Raw genomic sequence first — 23,118 nt, forward strand, 5'->3', positions numbered from 1 at the left:
CTTAATATGTCCATTAACATCTCCTACTATCACATATGCAGTAATATGCACTTAATTCCAAACACATTTTACAGTCACTGGTGTTGTATGAATATGGTGTAACTCCAGTGACGGTGACTCCAGTGACATTCTGGTTCAAACTGAGGATTTTGTAAATTGGCTGACTCGTTGTCTGATCAGGTGACCTTGTGCAACTGTTTAAAATCAGTAATAAAAATGATATTTTGGAATTATTTAGACAAAATTTTAATTACCCAGCCCATTAAAGCACAAAACACCAGTGACACATAGAAGTTCTGAGCTGCCTGATAAACAAAATTATTACTAAATGAAATATAGTGAGCGAGTGTGACTCGCCTTCTCAGGCCTTGAGACGCTTCCTCTCTGATGAGCCTCGACCCAAAGAGGCAGTTTAATAGAGCTGAAAATACTGTGGTAAAAGAGTCCTGATAACACCAGGGACCAAAATCTCTGTGAGAAATTAATTTTTTAAAATAAAACACATATTTTAAATGTAGTAAAACATTAATGATATAAAAAGTAAACATGAATCTGTTTTATACAAATTCCTAAATTAAACCTCTTAAAAATATTGTTTTATATTAAAAATGGTTTGAAAATTGCTTTTGTGATGAGCTGTTTTACAGATGCAGAGCGACTATGAAACAGGATAATAAAAGAAACCTCAGAGAATCATAAGGGAAGAGTTTTACTTAATCTTCAGCTGTGTAAATGTACATACTGACTTTTGGAGCTGTGTCTCATATTTTAAGCATCTTTTTAAGCCCTGCAACCTTTGTGACATGGTTTCCCACTACAAATGGAGAATGACCCACATAATCAAGTCTGTTATGGATTACTGAGCAATTTAGAAGGAGAAAACTGCAAAAATTAAATTTTTCAATAATAAGTTATTCCTTTAAAGGGCCCGTATCCTACATATTTCTTTTCCATGTACATTTTATGTACCAAAACCAGTCATAATTCATTTCTACATGGCCATTTTCCAACCTTTCATCATCCCTTAGAATCAAACAGGCTGTTTTTGTTACTCTTTAGGACTGATACATGTAAATGAGCTCTGTTCTGATTGGCTGGCCTCATGCAAAAACTTATCCAGGCTGAAACACTTCTTATAACTTCAGTGTGAGTGGGCGGGGCTGAACTGCTGTGGATGGAATAGGTGGACATATCATTTATGTAAAGGGACTTTTCTGTGACATCACAAAAACACTAAACAAATTTAGCTTGTTTTGAATTCAGTCTCCATATATAGACTGTGGGGAGGTAAACAGTACAATTTGAAACTTTAACAGTGTTTACATACTACATCAAACATCTTCATTTAAAAAAAGTGATGGAAATGTATTTTTCCAAGATATGGGCCCTTTAAACTGTTTTCAAAATTTCTGCATAACTCAGTATGTGAGATGTTCATTCAGAGTGGTTTGGTGTGAAATGGTTCAGATGCCTTTACAGTGGGGGTGATAGGAACCAGGGGTCACCATGACTACAACACAAATATAGACATTTTATTTACTATCCAAAACCACCAGTGAACCTACACGAGTCTTCTGGGTTTATATGGAATGTTGATGATGGAAAATAGTGATAAATCTGAAATAATTCCTCACAGCACCCTGCATGTATCCCTCCACCAAGAATGGATTTTAGGGCTAAAATGTTCTCAAAATTATCGTAAAACGGTGTCTCAGACATCAGGCTGCGTAATCATATCCATTTACTGTAGTAACTTTCTGTGAGGGAGCTTTTAGAGGTGGACGTCTGGTTCCTGTCACCACCACTGTGAACAATTCTGACTCGGCAAGTTTCTCTAGAACAGAGCGTTTTGCACCAAACCACTCTGAACGACTCTGTTTACATCTTAATGATTAAGTTATGCATAAATATTCAGAAAATATTGGAATTCCTCTTGAAGCAGCAGTTTTTCTAATGAAGTAATACGTCTCTTTACCACTAGATGGCAGCAAAGGCGCTTCATTCTGACAGCCTGTGTCACATGATCTTGCGGCCTGCAGGAAACATGGTGCTGTAGTGAAGCTCTGACTCCTGGCTTCTGTTTTCTTTCTGTCTTTCTCCAAGCCAAGCAGTAAGAGGACATGTCTGAAGCTCTTGTCTCTCGGTCCAGCAGCTGTGGAAGGGCGAAAGGAGCTGAGGAGGTTCTGGCGGAGATCCGCTCTGACCTTCTGGAGTGTAAGGTATGCTTTGAGAGGTTCTCCTCAGAGCAGACCGGAAGGAGGCCCAGGAATCTGCCCTGCGGTCATGTGATCTGTCTGGGATGTGTCTGTGCCCTGGCACATGCTGTCTTGCGCCAGCTGGAGTGTCCTTTCTGTAGGCGGAGGTGCGATGTTGGTGGTACCTATGACTGCCAGGCCCTGCTTGACCTTCAGGACCTCCTTGGTTCGGCAGAACGTCCAAATACGCTTGGTTCAGACTCTTCTTGGTCAAATCTTTCACACCTTGAAAGGGGGGTCCAGTCCTGGGTGGAAGGACTGGGTTCGGGCCTCATGCGTCTTCAAACTGCCTTTGGAGGTTGGGGTGAACTCATTAACCCAACCGGTGTAGCTGTACTGGGATCTGCGGCAGTGGTGGTGGTCCATGGAGGTCACAAGAAGGTTACCATTTTCAACTCTCAGGGTCACTATCTGCACAGTTTTGGCTATTATGGTCATGGCCGGTCTGAACTCTGCCACCCTCTTGATGTTGCAGTAACTCCCATTGGCCATATTGTGGTGACTGATGCAGGTGACCATTCGGTTAAGGTCTTCTCCTCCAGAGGAACTCCTCTGGCCGACTTTGGGCCTTTTGAGCTGCCATGGGGTGTTGATGTGGACAAATATGGGCGCTTTCTGGTGACCGACGCTCAAGCAGGGCTACTTTGGCAGGTAGTAATGGACCATAGGTGCAACGTAGTGGTGGCTAAGGTGGTGGTCTTGAAGGACCTTCAGTGCCCAAGAGCTGTGGCTTCTTGTAGAGTTTCTGGACGTGTTGCAGTGCTGGAGGCCCAAAGACGGCACAGTGGAGAGTCCATACCAACACGGCTGAAGCTGTTCAGCGAAGACTTTGTCCTCCTAACGCAGGTGGACCGTTTGAGCCTGAACCTCCTGAACCCGATGCAGTTAGACATCTCCTACGCTACCTTTGACAGAAAAGGGGATCTGATTGTGGCTGATGCCCAACAAGGCCTCGTGTGGAGTTTGAGTGACCTGCAGGAAACACCCACTCTGTCTCCACTGGTGAAGGCCGGACTAGAGCGTCCAGTAGGGCTGGTGGCAACAGAGCAAAACTCTCTGATTGTCTTGGACAGCGGAGACCACACTGTGAAGATATACTCAGCCAGTGCAGACGACTTATACGGTCCTACAAGAAGCAAATCAATCTGAAATATCTTCAGTTTTCTGTTCCACCTTAAATGATACAGCATTCAGCTGTTGCACTTTTAAGATGGAATAGAAAATTCAAATAAAAAGCTGTTAAATAAGAAGCCAATTATAGAATCATCTTTTTATTATTCTTGATTGTAACATGACGTACACTGTTGGGATAGGACTTCTATAATTTCTTTATTAAAACGTATTAATGCTTCTACAATAGCCTTCTTTTAATTTAAGGAAAATATGTTTTTTTCTGATGTGATATATGACTTTTTTATCCCTTATGAAAAAGAGTTGTAGTAATACTACAGGACTAAAGTACTCCTATAAGAATCTTATAGTAAGTTCAACAGTAACTGTAGTTACTCCTGGATACTTAACGAGTATTACAGATTACTAGGGGAGAAAACAAGAAATCCAGAATAATGAACTGAGCTGTGGAGATGGTTCTAAGCCTAAGAAAGCTTTAGAACGTCCAGAATGAAGATCTATTGAAATTAACATCCAGAATGAAGTTCTATCCAGAATCCCTCATATTTAAAATGTGGTGATCAAGTCTTGAGGCTGATATGAAATTACTATGAATAGATAATTACAGTATATTAATTATTATATAACATCTTGAATATTTAAGAAAAAATATTAAAATGCATTGTGGTGTTTAGTTTATGGTATTTGAACCTACTCTGTAAGTTATTATATATGTTATGTATGTATATATTAAATAATGGTTTATGTATATATATATATATATATATATATATATATATATATATATATATATATGTGTGTGTGTGTGTGTGTGTGTGTATGTGTGTGTTTATGTACACATATATATATATATATATATATATACACACACATAGAAATATATGTATATACACTCTTGAAAAAGGTGGTTCTTTGCTGCTTCTTTAGTAAAGAACATGGTCGATATAGAACCATGAACATTCAAAGAACCCTCTGGGGTACTTTGCATTGTGAAAGCATTCTTCAGATTGATGGAGAATGTGCTGTAGGTGGTGCTATATTGAACCTTTTTGAAAAAAGCACCAAAAATGGTTCTTCTATTGTTACAAGCTTGACATTGTCAAGAACCTTTTTGGTGCTACTTAGAACCCTTTTCAAAAAGATTATATATAGAACCGAAAACAACACATTCTCCACCAATCTAAAGAACACTGTCACAATGCGGAACCCTTTAATCATGAAAAGTGTTCTATGAGTGTTCATGGTTCAATATAGAACCATTTTCTTTACCAAAGAACGTTTGAAGAACTGTCAAGAGTGTGTATAAACATATATATATATATATTCATTTTCTTCAAGCGTTCTGTATTAATATATATACAGAACCATTTTCTTTACTAAAATATAATATATACTGTACTATATATTATACACTATATATATATATATATGTTTATACACACTCCTTGGAGGTGTGTCTGCAGATTCCTTGAGAAACTGAAAGTGAGTCTCCTGAAAAGAATGGAAGCTGTAATAAAAGTAAAGAGTGGACACACTAAATACAGACCAATGTGTAATTATATTTAGTTGTTAAGTCTTCTGTGTAATTTTCTGCTATCTGCTTTTTTCCAGATGCTGTTAAAAGAATAACATGTACTTATTGGCTGTTTTGACTGGAAATTGAATGTCGAAAGTGTGGACCTTTGTAAAATACTGTATATATATCTCTATATAAATGAGTCCGTATCTATCTCCCTATGTATATCTATGTCTACATCAAGAAGGGCTGACTTTAGCAAAGTAGCCAGCAAGTTTACAACCAGCGTTGGACAAAATACTTTGAAAAAGTAGTGATGGCTGAATATTGAATACACTGTCCTAAATATATTCAGTAACATATTCTATTACAATTTATCAGTCTACTCAGGCTTTAGCAGAGCTCAGTAACACTGAGATTAATAACTGATCATCACATTGATTTATCAGTCTACTCAGGCTTTAGCAGAGCTCAGTAACACTGAGATTAATAACTGATCATCACATTGATTTATCAGTCTACTCAGGCTTTAGCAGAGCTCAGTAACGCTGAGATTAATAACTGATCATCACATTGATTTATCAGTCTACTCAGGCTTTAGCAGAGCTCAGTAACACAGATTAATAACTGATCACATTGATTTATCAGTCTACTCAGGCTTTAGCAGAGCTCAGTAACACTGAGATTAATAACTGATCATCACATTGATTTATCAGTCTACTCAGGCTTTAGCAGAGCTCAGTAACACTGAGATTAATAACTGATCACATTGATTTATCAGTCTACTCAGGCTTTAGCAGAGCTCAGTAACGCTGAGATTAATAACTGATCACATTGATTTATCAGTCTACTCAGGCTTTAGCAGAGCTCAGTGTTTGTAAACAGGTTAATTGAGGTCCTCTTCAGAATTCTTAGCAGGTTTAATAAATGCCTTAGTTAATAGTAGTTAAACAAGCACTGATGACGTTTCTTTTGAATATTGTCTTATTTTTTATTTATTTACTCTCCTAAACGTATAAAAGATAACTTTATTCTGAATACTGCCTTCTCAAAATGTAACCTGGACTGAATACAGACACTTAATTGTATTCTGAATAGGTATTCCCAGTGCTTGTACTCCATTATATCCCTGTTATAACCCTGTTCACAACTAATATAGCACCTATAACCTTTTTTAAAGTTTATGAAACTCTAAAAGTAAGCATTTTGATGAAGGTGTAGTGGCCTTTGGCCCTGTCAGTTTTTAATGTGGTCAGTAGTTCGAGCAGCTGCTGGAGACCCCAGTGCTACAGCTCGGGGAGTGGAGCTGAAGTTCCCCGCTAGCCTGTTTCTCACAGCCTCTAGTCTCATTTCCCCCTCTCGCTGGGACATACCCCGTGTCTGCAGGACCAGCTGAGCCTGCTTTAAAACTTCACTTCGCATTTTTGAGTCGGTTTAATGCAGAACTGGTCCGTTTTGTGTCCGTAAAGAAACTGGAGAGAGTTTTTTTTCCCTGCTAGCCGAACTGCTCCCAACGGAAGATGGCGGTCAGGATGCTGACTGAGGCTGAAGCTGGAGCTCCGCTGTGGCTCTTTTTAGCCAGATAGCGAGGTGGGAAAAGGCGGAAAATGTTCAAATTCTGACTATTTCGTCTGCTGGGTATGGTGGGCTTCGTTTCAGGTGGGTATTTCCACCCTTTTGCCTTCCTCGGCGGCTCTGTTATTGCGGGACTTTGCGAAGACTTGAGTTGTTGGGCTAGCCGCGCATTACAATAACGAGACGGGAGGAAGGAAAAACAACGAAAAAGTGCATTAAAATGTCGGATACAAAGGTAAAAGTTGCTGTCCGAGTTCGTCCAATGAACCGGAGAGGTGAGTCAAAGCTCATATCTGATCTTAGAAACTAGATTTCAACCTGTTTCGCCAGCTTCTTGTTCCAATTTTCCCGTTCCACCTTAAATGGTGCAGCAGTTACGTTCTGGAGCCTGTGGCGCCTGAATGGAACTGCTGCACCGTTTAAGGTGGAACGGGTGAATTCGAACAAGAAGCTGATTTCTGCTTTGTCTTTCTAATGGGAGCTCATGCTCCATCATATTGGTTTGATGGTGGAGTTAAGCTGATAGCTTCAGAACATTTCTAAAGTGGTTTTTGTGGTTGAACATGGCATTTCCAGTGAGTGAGAGGACTTATGTAGGCAAACTTTTCCCCATTGGCTTGCAGAGATTGAGCTGAGCACCAAATGTGTGGTGGAAATGGAAGAAAACCAGACAATCCTTCACCCACCGCCTTCAAACACAAAGGGAGACAGCAGGTAAAAGTGATCTGATATGTCCAGTGATCTGTTTTTTCTGCTAGACAGGTTCAAATTCACCCCGAACTGGCCTTTAAACTTCAGCATGTAGTGTTAATGGCATTGCGGACGCCCCACTGCAGTAGTTGGCAGGAAATGTCTGGTGGGAATGTGATTTAAGGTGAGTTTGAAATCGTTTGACGCTTGATGCACCGCAGCTTAAACAGTTCACAAGAACCATGACCTGGTTTGGTGACTTGCTTTGGGCGTGTTTGCAGTGGCCTACAGTGGGAAGAACCGGGCATTGCACCGAAAGGCCTGGGATAGTGTCCAGTTTCCAGCTTTGCCGAAGTTTAGACGTGAAAATGTCTGCACGTTACGTCACAACCAGCTTTGGATCTGTCACAAGATAAAATAAGATGCTCTCGGCGGCAGTCAGACTCAAAATAGTCGGTGTTGTGGTGCCTCCTGATAGTGTTTCAGACCGGACGCAGGTTGTGAGGATGATCAAAGCTCGTTCAGCCACTTTCTTCACCAAAAAAAGAAGACAGAGTTGGCTCAGGAAACACATTCCAGTGTTGTAGTCGTACAGTTCACTCTGAATAGACTACCCAGGATGGGCAGGGCAGATACCTTCAGCATTTACAGTTAATCCCACATTTGTGTGTCTGTGAATTGTGCCTTAGTGGGTAAAGTGGCCTAAATCCATGTTCCAGTAGAAGTACAGTAAGTTCAGTGAAATAATGACTCAGTAAGAGTGAAAGTATCTTTCCAAAAAAACAACTTGGGTAGAAGTACAACAGTGATCATAACATTTTACTGGCAATTAAAGCTGCACTATGTAAGATATTTTTTGTCAGGAGAAAGGAAACAGGTGTCATCAGAGGTGTTGGGTTGGATAAACGTCACACGCACAGGTTAAAACAGGGTCCGGCTTAATGTTTAGGCCTCAAATGATCTCAAAATCGGCATTATATTGATTAAGATATGATGACGATGGTAGATAATTCACTCACACCCTTGGAAGACACAGGGGAAAGGGATCCGAAGCACAACCCACGCTACAAAACGTTCTTCCACACATTGCGTGCAATTACACATTTCCACCACAGAGGTCTCCAAATCCCCAAAACTTACTGAATGCAGCTTTATTAGCTTTGTAATTAATTGCGATTAACTAATAATTAAATGTGTTTATTGTTCGTAATCTAACTGATTAAGACACAGACAAATCACATTCTGTTTGTTGCAGCATAAACATATAATCATGAACGGCAGCAACTGTGGAGAATAACTGCAGTCAGCTCAAATTATTGCGACCGGTTGATTACGTAATAATCGTGACCAAGCAGCACAGATGGTGTCAGAAACATAACAGAATGAAATTAAACCCATAAAAAGGAGAATTAGGAATTACTTGAGTACATATAACTGTTAGGGGTTGCATAGACATATAGAATAGACATATAAACTTGACTAATAAATCCACTAGTGGGCGCTGTGGGCAGAAGCTGACTAGTTCCTGATATACATCTGTGGTAAAAACTGAAGCGAACAGAGAGGAGGAAAGAACAGAAATCAGTTTTGGTGCTAAACACAAACCCCAGAGGACGTTATTAGTGTGGAAAAACTACATTTTCACCGAGTATGTTCACTTTAGGAGGCAGCAGGTCCGCAGTGTTGCCTGAAGTTTGTCGTTTGTGGGTGCGTTCGAGGCTACTCTTGTTGTCGTGTACACTGTAAAGTTTCTGATGAGTAACTATAAAAAAATATATGTATTGCCATTTTGTTTAAAATATGAACCGCTGTTATAAGTTTACAGGTTTATAAAATTCTATTTTTTGTGCAACACTGTTGGGAAGAATAAATGAAAAGCCTTTGTTAGAGCCAATCATTTCGATTGTCCCTTCACCGCATTATAGTTAATTTGCATAAACTTAAGAAACTTTTAACTTGGCGCTGTGCCATCATGTCGCTGCTTGTCGCTAAATATTGGCTACAAATCATATACTCTCATAGGAAATGACTGGACGCCTGATGCTTTGTTGTCAGCTAGTGTGAACGTACGCTAAGACTGCGCTAAAAAACAGGCCTGTAAGTCAGACCGGGCAGTAGGGATGGGCAGTGTGATGATATATTATCATTATCGTGATAAATTATGTCACAATATGGGATTTAGTGCAGTGCAGTTTGTGAAAGAATGAATAAAAGTCATTGTAGGTGTAGGTTTATTATAGTATATAGTATGTGAGGCATTACAGGTTCTATTTTGTCTGTTGTAAGTTATCAAATCTCAAATATTGGGATGCATATCATGTATCGTGAAAATGTCTTGAGGTATCTTGATAATGTTTTTGCCATATCGTCCGAGTAGGTGTTGAGAGCCACGATAGGAACGGGCCATTCGACTGACAGGCAAAACATCGTTTAGCATGACATGCGCAATGAAAACAAAGTACTGGTCAGAAAAAGCATGAAGATCTCGTTTACTTGATACCTACGATTCCGAACACAATTCAGGGATGACATTTAAAAACAGGAGAGGGTGAATGTTTCTAGCTCAGTGACTCGGTCAGTATCTCGCTCTGAAAGGCTTATTGGTGAGTAGATACGACTGCTTGCTGCTAGTATTTATCTTGATAAACAATTGTTTATTTTGCATCACTTTAAATTCTCTGTGAGAGATGAGATTCTGTGAGCTGTGCTGATTTTAGCGTGCGGTTTACATCAGTCTTTGTACGTCTGTGTGCAGAGTGCCTGAAGCGGAAACTTACTGGAGTACAGTGGATAAGGCCTGAAATGTACTTCACACAAGGATGTGAACGCAGATGCTTCAAGCTATGCAGACGGAGTTTCGCTCGTAGTTGCATTCGAAAAAATATGCATTTCATAATGCAACGCAAGCTCGAGCTGTATTCTGAGGGTTACAGCAGGGGGGCGCTATTCTTGCGTTTTGCGTGACGTCACACTGTATAGTTGCCGCTATTTTGAGGACTGAATCGGGGAGTGACTGAGCTGCGCGACGCCTTCAATTAGCTGTGCTTTGTGAACGATTCACCTGCAAGACACGACAGAAGCCGAGAATGACGGGATACACAGACCTTTAGCTCAGTGTTTCAGACTCCAGGTTTGGAGCCGCTGCACTGTATAGTTCAGTGTTTCTCTCTGCTGTTCACCTCGTTCAGCTCAAGAAGGGCTTAATTAGCTGATAATATCAGATATTTTAACCAGGAAACCACAGTTATGCAGTGCAGGGGTTTCAGGACTGGAGCTGAACTCTGAACTAACTGCACCAGCAAACTTACAGAATCACGTCTGTCGAAACACGACGTCATTTTCCGCCCCACGACATTCAGTCTGATATTTAACGTTTATGTTTCTCCAATCAAACCTCATTTAAATCTCCAGAAACAGAGAGTAAAGTTATCCCGGCTGTCTGCAGCTCCGTTAGGGGGCGACTGTTCATCTCTCGGCTGATAACATCAGCTAAAGTTCTCTAAAGGCCAGCATTGATCTCATCTGTGTTAATTAGCTGATGTCGTTACCCTCCTATGATCACAGAGTGTTTCTCCTCTTTATGAACACCATGGGATCCTTTACCCACCCTGACGTGAAGAGCCGGTGGGCTTCTGTGCTGTTAAATGCTCTGAGAGACTCTCAGAATAGGGAGAGGAGCTGAGTATGAGATAAATATGAATGTCAGGACAATTTGGTAGCTTTCCGCCAGTTTAAGTGGGACCAGGAGTTCAGGGGAAACTGTATAAGGATCACAGCCTGTTTTATCAACTTTGTCGAGGAAACGTTTTTCTCTTCCACAGTGAGGAGAGTGATTTTAGCCATCTTTCACCTCTAGTTACGTTTGTGCGAATCAGCGAGGCCAGAAAATCGACCTCAAATTTGGAGGCCACAACAGAGAAATCACGTGACTGAAGCAACGCAAGCGTGAGCTGCATTCTGAGCGTTACAGCAAGGGGCGCTATAACGACAGCCAAGCCTGTCCAAGCGCCCTAGCATGCTTTTTCAACTGCCACAGCGGACGAGCAGTTGAGTCTCACGCAAAGATGGCTTACATAAACATAAAAATATGGTACGTTATCGCCTTTCCATTCCAACAGAACAGGTAAAGCACCTCACTGTCTTCTACTGTCCACGTTTAGCTGTTGAGGCTGTTGGAATAGCAGTAGATTCTCTCTGATTTGTCCTCTAGCGCCCCCTTCAGTACTGAGTGTTTTACCCTGCACAGAAACAAAGGAACGCACAGCGAGTTGTACAGAAGGGCCGGAGCGTTTGCAGTGCGTTTGCCGAGTGCTGTCGTGTACTGGTGTTTACTATGTTTCTGGCCCAGCTTTCCTGCAGTGAAGATCTCACACCTCAAACCGCAGCATCTGCTGCCCCAGCGCTTATTAGCAATCTACTTATGTAGTACTTTTCACTGATATCTGGAACACTCGCGATCTTTCAGCGTGGTAATGACGACTAGTCCACTACTTTTTCTGTATGACTTTTATGAATTAGTGAAAAATAATAGCTGTGCATCTCCTAATGACCGTGAATGGAAGTATGACCACCCATCTGTGGTGCTTAATGGTCAATAACATGTAATGCTTTCTCCATATTAGATAACATGAGGCGGAATGAGCGCTTTGTTTAAGAGGTATGCTGTAAGACGTACTTGCTGTAGGCTTCTTTTCTGCTGTACACAGTTTAGAAACATTTAGCAAGTCATGTGCAAGAGATCAAAGAGAGGGATAAAGTCCCACAATCCCATGCATGCTTGAAATCTGTCACTGCTCTGCAAATTACTCATCTATTTTCAGGAGGTTATATTAGGACTCCACTGAAGTTATTTCAGAATGGTGTTAACACAGTTAATAACATCCTGAGACAGTCCAGTCAGTTCATTAGATCAGTTTGTAATTACTGAATGTGTATTTACTGGCTGACACAATGCAGCATCATCACTGTTTATCACATCTGTCATTAGATAAATTGATACGTCTACAAATACTTTGTTTTGTAATAGTTATTTGCTGCTCTCAGTTTGCTAATATTGTCTTAAGGCTGTATCAACAGGGCAACATCACAAGATATCGAGTCTCATGATCCCTGGGCGCTAAAATCCCCTCGTTCACACTGCATTCAGATGGAGGGGATTAAGGCACGTATTGAAATAGCGGAGGAGTGTTTACAGTCATAGGCAAAAGTTTGGGCACCCCTGGTCAAATAGCATTATTTAGACACAGTTCTGCTCATTTTAAAGTACTTTTACTGCTTCAATCCAGCTTTATTTTGACTCGGAAGTGCGTTGAGGGTGACCCTTATTGGCAATGTAGCTGAGCGAATTACAAGGGATAGAAAAAGTTGAAATGGAATTTACCAACTAAAACAAATGAAAATCATTGAGACAAAAAGATTTAGATAAAAAATAAACAAAATAAAATAAAAATTAAAAAATAATAAAAACAGCTCAAATAGAAAACAGGTATAAAATATAAATAAAATATGTAATGAAAACACATTAAGATGAAGTAAAAGAACCAATTTGGACAGTAAGCAATAAGAAAAATAAAATTTTAGAAAAATTGGATTATTTACTAGAACAGTGAAAGAATTAAAATAAAGTAAAACAGTTGCAGTGAAATATAAAAAAATAAGTTAATAACAATAATAATAATAAATAAAAAGGAGAAAGGAAAAATTAAACTCAACCGTTAGAGAGTAAAAGTTTAAAATGACTGAGTGACACCAGTGAATGAGTTTTAGAGACTCCTGTAGTGAAGTCCAGCTCACTGGTGCTCTGAGCTAAAAGCCGATTTTCCCAGTTCTGTAGAAGCTCTTGGTACCTGACAGGTGATCCAGTCACTAGAGCGGGTCTGATAATTACTGTCATTCATAGAGGTCATCGATGAGATATAAGCTGGGATACGGCCAGAGAGTGATTTATAAATAAAAATAAGCCAGTATGATTCTCTTTGTGCTGCTAGTGAGGGCCAACCAGCTTTATCATACATTTACATGCATTTATTTACTGAATTTAACGTACAGGAGAAAAATAAAACATAAAATGTGGCCTCTGACAAAGTTACGGTACATTTTATGTTTATGGTTCAAGCATAGATAGGGTGCTTAGAGCCCTACTGTATTTGCAAGGATTTTTCTTCTTGTTATTATTTATGTTTTGTTTTTTCCCCCAATATGTTAAACTCAGCAAATCATTAGAAATTGTGCATTAAAACATGTTAATTTTATTTTTGTACACAACTGTAAAGTTGAAAGTCCAGCCAAAATAGCAAATTTTCATTATTTCCTCCCTCCAAATGTAGTCAGTCAGCTGAGACGAGTTTAGTGTCTGAAGTTTGCTTCTTTAGATTGACCCTGAGTTTTACACCAGGCTAATGTAGCTAACAACTAACAGAAGCTTGTACCCCACAAATTAGCATTGTGCTAACTGCATATCTAAACCCCACATGTGCTTCTAACTGTATTCAGCACCGCACAACACACTGTTATCTATGGAAATGGACAAAGGTACAAAAATTCAGGCTCCAGGATGGTTCTTACTAATGATGTACAGAAATTAAAATGCTTGGCCAAAAACTAAATTTAGGACAAACTAGGCCAAAAACTGAAAATAAAAATGCTAACCATAAACATAAACCAGGGGGCGGAACATGCGGCTCTTTTACTGCCCTGTTGTGGCTCCACAGCAGAATCAGATTTGTAGGTAAAAATAAAATAATCCTCCTTTACAGTAAAATAAAGCTCTGCTGATCGTTCAACACAGTTTAACAATAAATGGTCTTAAACTCTGGAGTTAATGTAGAACTGCTAATTCACCCTTTAACCCTGAAGGTTGGTCACCAACCTGCTGGTCACCATAGCAATGCAGACAGCAATCTTGTCTAGCTAGTAGCTAATGAAATGAGAGAGATTTAAGATGAACATTGATAATTTGGAGATGAATGGAATTTGTGTTTATAATCACTCCAGCTGGTTTCCTCATTCATTTAATCTGCAACGAGAAACTGTCAAACACTAAAAAGTCACGAAGCTGAAGTCAGATTCTCGTTCGAATTTTCCCGTTCCAGCCTAAATGGTGCTGCAGTTACATTCTGGGACCTCAGACACCATTTAAGGTGGAACAGGAAAATTTGAACAGGAAGCTGGAGAATGAGAAGTGACTTCAGCCTCATAAAAAGTTGAACATTGAGAGACATTTCTACCAAGAAACTGTTCTACTTTTGTGGAAAAGTTTCCTGCTGGAGATGAGAGAAAAGCAGCTACAGCTGAGCTAAAGCTTAAAGCAAAGTAAGTCTGTCTTTCTGTTTATATTATTTTTTTGCCTATACTAGCATTTTAGCACAACTGAGACAGATTTACAGCCAAGATGGTAAAATGGACATTAAATATTGTGGCTCCCAAGGTGGTTTGATTTTTGTTGAAAGGTCAAAATGGCTCTTCCTAACATTTGGGTTACTGACCCCTGGTATAAACTAAGCAATTATGGTATGTAGGCTACATTATATGCCATTGAATCCAGCACCTCTCCAACGGAGAACGACTGGTCATTCAAGACAATGAATTTCATTGTTTTTTAGTTATTCTTTGTCGTTGTCTGTGGTTTGTGAATGTTTTAGGTGGCTCTCAGGAAACTTTCCTTTCTGCTTCTGTTGCTTTGCTGTATTCTGAGTCGTGTTTTCAGGTGCTGTTAAACCTGCAGTGGAAGTTCTCGGGCGTCTTAATGCTCCACATGACCAGAGATGATAAATCTGTCTACTGTTCCTCATAGAAACCGTGAAGTAGTTCCACATAGCTGATATTTTCACTGTTGATCTGCTGCGGCTCAAACTGTTTGAATGCGTCTGTGCTTAATCACTGTTTTAGGCCTGTTTAATCATTGTTTTTTCCAATCAAACCTCCTCTTTCAGTGGCCAGAACGTTGATGCGTCCCTAGCTATTATTTCTGGTACTATTTCTAGTTATGTGACGTACTTTAGTCCATGTTTATAGATAACAGTGAACCATACAGTGTCAGAGACTGCATAATCAAGTTTATTAGAGATACCCAACATCTCCACACAGTTTCAGGACAGTGAATAATGATTTAGACATACAGTTAGCACAATGATAATGTAATTATAAAGCAGTTATAACAGAAGCGTACATTACTTGCTGTATTAGCCTCTTAACTCCAGTGCTAAAATTAAACAAGGACTTCAGACACCAAACGCGTCTTGGCTGGTCGACTCTATGTCTGGTAAAGGGCGTGAACACCGTAAACGAAATTTTTGTCCAAACTGTTGCTTTACTGTGCTGCAGGATGTCTTTTGGTGCAGGAGAGAACAGGTGAGGGAAATCTCGCATTTCACAGGCAGCAAGCAGGTCCTCCAGTGTCACCTCGAGAGGAGCGATGAAGGAAAGTGCCACTTCAGCAGTTTATTAGTGTGGGGCTGATGGAGGGAGGCTGGAAGACACACAGCAGAGCTCAGCTTACCAGCTCTGAGTGGCTGTACTGCAGCAGATCTAAGGCAGAACAATTTAGGCAAAATATCTAATAGAAATTGCTATTTATTTTCCTGCAAGACCTGCATTGCCACCTTTACTGACTTGAGGCTTGAATGCTTAACAGCATGTTCTGATTGGTCTGTCTCAACTACAGGAGATTTGTAATGGAGGTAATGGAAGCGAATGCCCTGGATTTCTTAATTATCACGTGCTTGCTTTAAACCGTGTTGAGTTGTTAAAGGGGAATGCCACCATTTTTTAAAAAATTGCTGTGTAATGTAATGGTTAAGATGTAAACATAGTCATTCAGAGAATCTGTCATTCAGTCATTCAGAGAATCTGAATAGTCTTTCAGAGTGGTTTGGTGTGAAACGCTCCGTTCTAGAGAAACTTAAAGAGTCAGAATTGTTCACAGTGGTGGTGATAGGAACCAGACGTCCACCTCTAAAAGCTCCCTCGCAGTAGGTTATTATTTGAAATGGTTATGATAGGTTTGTGAAGATTTTGGTTCTAAGATATATATTCAAAATACATTCATGGTGGAGGGATACGTGCAGGGTGTTGTGAGGCAAAATAGTCCCCAAAGAAAACTTATTATTTCAGATTTGTCACTATTGTCCCATCATTACCATTCCGTATAAAACTCAGCAGACACATGTAGGTTCACTGGTGGTTTTGGATGGTCGCTCTGAATCGCTCTGTTTACACCTGAACCACTGAATTGTGCAGACATTTCGAAAAAAAGGTGGAGTTAATCTCAAATAGACTTGCTTATGTGATTTCTGACTGTCTGGTACCTGACGATTGAGTTTGGGATGATTATTTCACGCATCATTGTGTTTGCGTCAAGCTTGGGTCTGTTTAATTAAGTGTTGACCATTTTTTGTTGTTGATAATTTTGAATAATTGACTCAGCCCTGTTACTTTTAGCTGCCAACACTGACAGAAAGTCAGGCAGTTCAAACTATTTAACAAAAAGTTGGGAACAATAACTGAAGGTTCATATGTCAGAATATGAACGCCGAACGTTTTGAAATCTGGATCTAGAAGTACTGATTGGTGGTATTGTGGAAATCTGGATCTAGAAGTACTGATTGGTGGTATTGTGGAAATCTGGATCTAGAAGTACTGATCGGTGGTATTGTGGAAATCTGGATCTAGAAGTACTGATCGGTGGTATTGTGGAAATCTGGATCTAGAATTACTGATTGGTGGTATTGTGGAAATCTGGATCTAGAATTACTGATTGGTGGTATTGTGGAAATCTGGATCTAGAATTACTGATTGGTGGTATTGTGGAAATCTGGATCTAGAATTACTGATCGGTGGTATTGTGGAAATCTGGATCTAGAATTACTGATCGGTGGTATTGTGGAAATCTGGATCTAGAATTACTGATCGGTGGTATTGTGGAAATCTGGATCTAGAATTACTGATCGGTGGTATTGTGGAAATCTGGATCTTGAATTACTGATTGGTGGTATTGTGGAAATCTGGATCTAGAAGTACTGATTGGTGGTATTGTGGAAATCTGGATCTAGAAGTACTGATTGGTGGTATTGTGGAAATCTGGATCTAGAAGTACTGATTGGTGGTATTGTGGAAATCTGGATCTAGAAGTACTGATTGGTGGTATTGTGGAAATCTGGATCTAGAATTACTGATCGGTGGTATTGTGGAAATCTGGATCTAGAATTACTGATCGGTGGTATTGTGGAAATCTGGATCTAGAAGTACTGATTGGTGGTATTGTGGAAATCTGGATCTAGAAGTACTGATTGGTGGTATTGTGGAAATCTGGATCTAGAAGTACTGATTGGTGGTATTGTGGAAATCTGGATCTACTCCACATTTTCAAGCTTCTAGATTTGACTAGCTAGAAGAAAATGGGACATTCTTGACGTGAACCCGAACTCACCTCTGTATATTTCTTAAGCAGCGTTTGTGGTTGGACGCTCTGGACGTCTCTCTCCTGATTCCAGGTCAGTAGCCTGTGTTCAGGCAGTACGGTCACCTGAAAATCAGGGCTGGTTAATCGCTAACCGTGCTACTGTGGCCAGACATCCAGTTCACACACATTAGCCCATATTTAGAGTAATTACCTGAGGGATAATGACTGGAAATTATTCCACACACTTAAGCTGGACTTGGTTTCAAACACAACCCTGGTTTTGTTTCGCGGGTCGAGTTTTATGTTTATTATAGATGATGTGAAATAACTGTGTTTATCCAGCCACTTTGCCTTTTAGCACTGCTTATTATGTTGTTACCCATTAACCCTTAAAAGTCACAGCTCGTGCCCATGATAACGAAAGCAAGCTGTACTTTTACGTGAATTACTGACTCGTGTCTCATTGAAACAAGAGGAGAAATTGTGTTGGAAGTGATTGTAATTTAATGTGATTTTAATTAAATCTAATTTTAATTTAATGAAAAGTTATTGCAGAAAGAAAAAAACATCCTTCACACTTTTTTGCTGTTCTTGCCATTTTTTGACATCAAAACAAAGAAAAATATCAAAAGTTAAAATTTTAAATGAAACTACTGTGTAATTATGTAGTTGAACTGTTATGGCAAAACAAATGTATTACCTTTTACGTTCAATGGAGCAAACCAAGTATTTTCTATTAGGGGAATTCCACCGATTTTTCAAAATTTCTGCATAATTCAGTGGTTGAGATGTTCATTTAGAGCGGTTTGGTGTGAAATGGTTCAGATGTCTTTACAGTGGTGGTGATAGGAACCAGGGGTCGCCATGACTACAACACAAATATAGACATTTTATTTACTATCCAGAACCACCAGTGAACCTACACGAGTCTTCTGAGTTTATATGGAATGATGATGATTTTACAATAATAATAAATCTAAAAAAAAAAAAGTTTGTAAGTTTTATAAGGCTATTTTTACTCACACCACATGTATCCCTCCCTGAATGGTTTTTAAAAATCTTCTCAAAACTATGTAAAACAACGAGTGTGTTTACATGCACTCCATAATCTGATCATAATCAGATTTCTGCAGTTATCCGATTATTTAAATGGTCATGTAAACGGCACACTCTGATTTCTTAGATCAGAGTGAGGTTTAGAAATCTGATAAAGAGGCTGGATTTTAGCTCAGTAATCAGATGTCTCAGTGCTGTGAACTCTTACTCTGATTTCTTTCGGGTTTCTCAGTCTGCGCATGTGTGAAATCAGATGGTGGTACTGGAAATAAGTGAGCAGCGTCGCCGCGAGACGCAGCAAAACACTTTTGGAGTGACGCTGAAACCAAATACCTGCTTGACGAAATGAAGGATTTAAATATTCTTCATCTTCTAGATGATGTTTGTTCATATTTTCAGGTAAAGTGGCGCAGTGTTTAAAAAAAAAAGTCACAGCATAAAGTTTGAGTTTTACATTACGTCTCGTTTATGTCTCAAGTGCGTGTAAATCCATCGATCGGATTACTGATAAAACCTGATTTTCTGTAGTTTTCGGCTTACTGTATGCATGTAAACGCACTCAATGTCTCGGACGTCAGGCAGTGTATTCAAAACTATTTCATGTAACTTTCTGTGAGGGAGCTTTTAGAGGTGGACGTCTGGTTCCTATCACCACCACAATGAAAATTAATTTATTAGAGGCGTAGTTAGAGCACCAATGCAGTGTGGTATTTTAATTGTAGCGTATTTCTCTAAAAGAGATCAGTGGCGATCAGTGTTGTTTCTTTCAGGCCTTTAGAGCAGCTGTTACTGTGAGCGTGACATGTGTCTGCATTTATGAGCTGGACGTCATCACTTCAGAAAAGGCCCCAAGCAAGAGTTAAAGGAGTTCACAGCATTGTTTTTCACTGTGTTGATGCCGAGTGAGGTGAACTTCTGCACAACCACATTTAGATAGAAAATAGATAAAGTAATGTATCATATTATCATTCTGCATTTTGTTGCCAATTTATAAATTTATTATAAATGTAGTACTAAGCACTAAAGCGCTAATTTAATAAGGCGCTTAGTCAGTAAGAAGTAATTACAGTTGTACGCAAAAGTTTTGGCACCCCTGGTCAAATGAGCTGAAAAAATGTTGTTGATTTTCAGAGTGAAAAGAAGTCAACACATCCACAGAGACACAGTTCTGCACATTTTAATGCACAATTACTGTTTATTTGCTAAATTTAACACATTAGAAAAGTGAAAACATAAAATGTAGCCTGAGCAATGATCTTGGCACATTTAATATGTTATGTTTTATTTTTTTCTAGCATGTTCGATTCACAAATAAATTGAAATTGTGCTGTAAAAATGAGCAGAAAATATATATATATGTATATTTAAGTTAGAGATGGCACCGATCCTATATCCAATCAGATATCATCACTTAATTAGCCTGAAAATAGCATTTCAGGAGTCAGTCAGTCAGTCAGTGAGACAACTAACTGTGAAACCTGAGACCCGGAGCTGAGCAGTGAGACAGAGCTGAGAGCGCTGAGCCGAGACAGCAGGACCCAGTACAGCAGAGCTGAGTGTGCAGGAGGTGAGTACAGTACGGTCAGGGATGATGCAGGTGATGACCGAGGCAGGGAATATCAACATGTCACTGTACGCTCTCAGAAAGAAAGGTGCTAAACTGTCTCTGGGGCAGTACTGCTCTTTTCACTGGGGTGGAACCCTCAAGGGTCCATCTCAGTACCTTTAGTCAGGGAACATAACTGAACCATAATCCACTGAAATGATATGTTCTAAGCTGTACTGACTCCACACACCCCGTCTCGCCTCCAGGCTTTTATTTTACTGTTCTGTTTAAAACATTCGGTTATGAAAAGGTACAAATACGAACTTTTCACCTGGGAAAAACTTATTTAAGGTTCACAATCAGACCTTAAAACCACTGTTGGAGCTTTGAGGGAACATTTACACTGTTTGTACCTTGATGAACAAAAATGTACCTGAACAGAACCTTTATTTCTAACAGTGTAAGAGACATAAGAGCTGTTTGAGCGGGATTACCAGAGTAGGTCGGGTAATGTTGGCATTAAAGATGTCTGTAATCTCCCCAAATTACCCCAAATAGCCCAGATCGAAACATCATCATTCAGATGTTTACTGGCATAAAGGTTAGCATTAGTCTAGTAAAGTGGGTTCACCGAAAATCACCCAGTAAGACTGAAAACTCACTGCTCTGCAAGAGGAACATTTCAGATATTTCATTTCCCTTTTCCTTCTAATTTAGTCGTCACCAAAAATGTGGATTTCAGTGCTCTTGTCATGAACTTGAGGATTAAGTTTCAAATGGAGCTTTGTTTTGGTTAAAATCCTTTTCTTCACACATGAAGAAAATAAAGCCAGGCGCCGTTTCTGTGACGCTTCTTATTCGCCAGCTTTTTGTTCGAATTTTCTCTTTCCACCTTAAACAATTGTGATCCAGCAATCATGTATTCATTTTAACGTGATTAGTCTTGTTTACCAACCAACTTCCTTCGTTGTTTAAAAACAAATAAAATTATACAACAGTGAGTTCCGGCCATGCAAGCTGATTGGTTGAGAGGCGTTCTAACTGTGCTGTTATTTCACCATAACATCACGGTTTTTCACAAACACTATATCACTCCACTGAGACGCTGTTGTTAAGCAGTGACTGTCAGCTGTAGGAGACGCTCAAGAACATTTGAACGTTTTTACTTCTTACTTTGCCACAAACAGAAAATGGACACTTTTAAGATCACATTTGACCGACAGCCGATTTGGTCAGACTCTGAAGATAAGACGACACTAAATTCCCAAACTGACGTCACCACTGAGCAGCTTTTCAGTCGGCAGCTGAGACAGAAGAACAGCTAAACAACCTGGAATCAGCCAGAAATGAACCCAACACCATTCGCCATACGTGTAGTCTGATCTTCAGAGTCTGACCAAATCAGACTGAGCCATAAAACTGCCGCAATATCAGGTTCAGCTCAGTTTTGTCAGTTTTTGCCAGATAAGTATTAATGTTGTTTTGTTCCAGCCAGTCTGTAAAGCATCTTACAGCCCATTTAGTTTGGCGAATGGTGTTGGGTTCATTTCTGGCTGATTCCAGGTTGTTTAGCTGTTCTTCTGTCTCAGCTGCCGACTGAAAAGCTGCTCAGTGGTGACGGCAGTTTGGGAATTTAGTGTGAGGAGCTGGAGAACGAACTGCCGGCTGTGCAGCGAGTGGGCGGAGCTCGTTACTCTGACGTAGCGGCAAGCTGCTCGTTAAGGAACTATAATTTGGTGAAGGAACTGCGAACATTAAACCATATTAAACGCCGCGTTCACGGCCCAGTTTATTAATTTATTACTTTATTTATTTAACTGTTGTATAAATCAATAGAACACTCGAGGAGTGTGTTATCACCAACAACATCACGGCTGTGATGATCTACGGCGACCAAATCCCTCTCGTGTTCTGTTGCTTAAATATCAAATTGGTATGGCTGATTCTCAAGGTTTCAATATTGGAGTCAGAACAGAAAACATGGTATTGATAATTATGATTAAAGTTTGTATATCTATTTAATTTAGCATGTCAGCTGACCTGGGGTGCTCAGACTTTTACATGCGACTGTATGTTTTGCTGCTGTCTGATTTATTGCTTTCTAGAATGTTCTTGAGCAGGTTCTGTTACTCTGGCTTTCTCACGGTAAAGTTAAAGTAAACGGTGTTTAATGACTGAGGAGTGATCGGTGCTGTAGGGCAGGGGCGGAGGGGGAGGGGGGGTTCATTTCCATTCTTCGAGACTCCTGCGCCCGTCTAACGCTCGCTCTCTGGTTTCAGGTTGCTTTCAAACGTTCAGATGACACATCGCTTAGATCTGAAATATGAGTCTGTGTGAAACAGTTAAAGAAGGAGAGAGAGACTCAGAGAGAGATGGAGAAGGACGAGGAGAAACACCTGAGGCGGACGGCTGAAGGAGTGGGGGAGCTCGTCTGGGAATACCCGACTGGTTTTGAAAGAATGCTAACGGTGAATAAAAGCTAATGGGCCCTGTTAGCATGATCTCATTCGGCCGCTATGAGCATTTTTGAAAGTGATCCAAGAAGCCTTTACGAGTCAAGAGGTGTTATTTTGTTCTACGTTTGATTTACATTCAAATACAAATACCTAGTTAGTTACACAATATCACCGCTGTCGGAAGAAAAACTTGGATCTCCATTTTTGTCCATTTTTCAGTTTTTGACATAATTTGAAAAAAATGCCTGTTGTCCTTTATATTGTGTGTAAATTTCATGATGAATGGACCAAAAGAAACGACCCAGAATGACTTGGAAAAAATTCTGGTTCTATTGACTTACGTTAAAAGTAAAGTATGTTTTTTCCTTCTCCTATAAAGTTACCATTTTGGAGATACGAGGTTTTGTTCCAACAACAGCGACATATATATATATATATATATATATATATATATATATATATATATATAATTTGCAGTTAAAACAGCCTTTAGA

The 23,118-nt window shown here is 39.7% G+C and overlaps 2 protein-coding genes across 5 annotated transcripts in view; both read left to right on the forward strand.

Moving 5' to 3' along the window:
- Positions 1-2,033: 2,033 nt before the first annotated feature.
- On the forward strand, positions 2,034-4,109 carry LOC118798874 (E3 ubiquitin-protein ligase NHLRC1-like). The gene has a single exon (XM_036558478.1). It carries the CDS (start codon positions 2,121-2,123, stop codon positions 3,402-3,404), a length of 1,284 nt encoding a protein of 427 aa, XP_036414371.1. The 5' UTR covers positions 2,034-2,120; the 3' UTR covers positions 3,405-4,109.
- Positions 4,110-6,171: 2,062 nt separating this feature from the next.
- kif13a (kinesin family member 13A) overlaps positions 6,172-23,118 on the forward strand; it is a 112,355-nt gene continuing 95,408 nt past the window's right edge. For all 4 annotated transcript variants that reach the window (XM_036558446.1, XM_036558448.1, XM_036558447.1 and 1 more), the window contains exons 1-2: positions 6,172-6,752; positions 7,101-7,191. In XM_036558446.1, the coding sequence (XP_036414339.1) occupies positions 6,698-6,752; positions 7,101-7,191 (146 nt within the window). In that variant the 5' untranslated portion in view covers positions 6,172-6,697. The remainder of the gene's footprint in view (positions 6,753-7,100; positions 7,192-23,118) is intronic.

This window comes from Colossoma macropomum, unplaced genomic scaffold (assembly GCF_904425465.1).
Source record: "Colossoma macropomum unplaced genomic scaffold, Colossoma_macropomum, whole genome shotgun sequence".
Lineage (NCBI taxonomy): Eukaryota > Metazoa > Chordata > Actinopteri > Characiformes > Serrasalmidae > Colossoma > Colossoma macropomum.

What these genes read in the sequence shown, in the direction of transcription:
- LOC118798874 (XM_036558478.1), top strand. Translation starts at nt 2,121, where the DNA reads ATGTCTGAAGCTCTTGTCTCTCGGTCCAGCAGCTGTGGAAGGGCGAAA.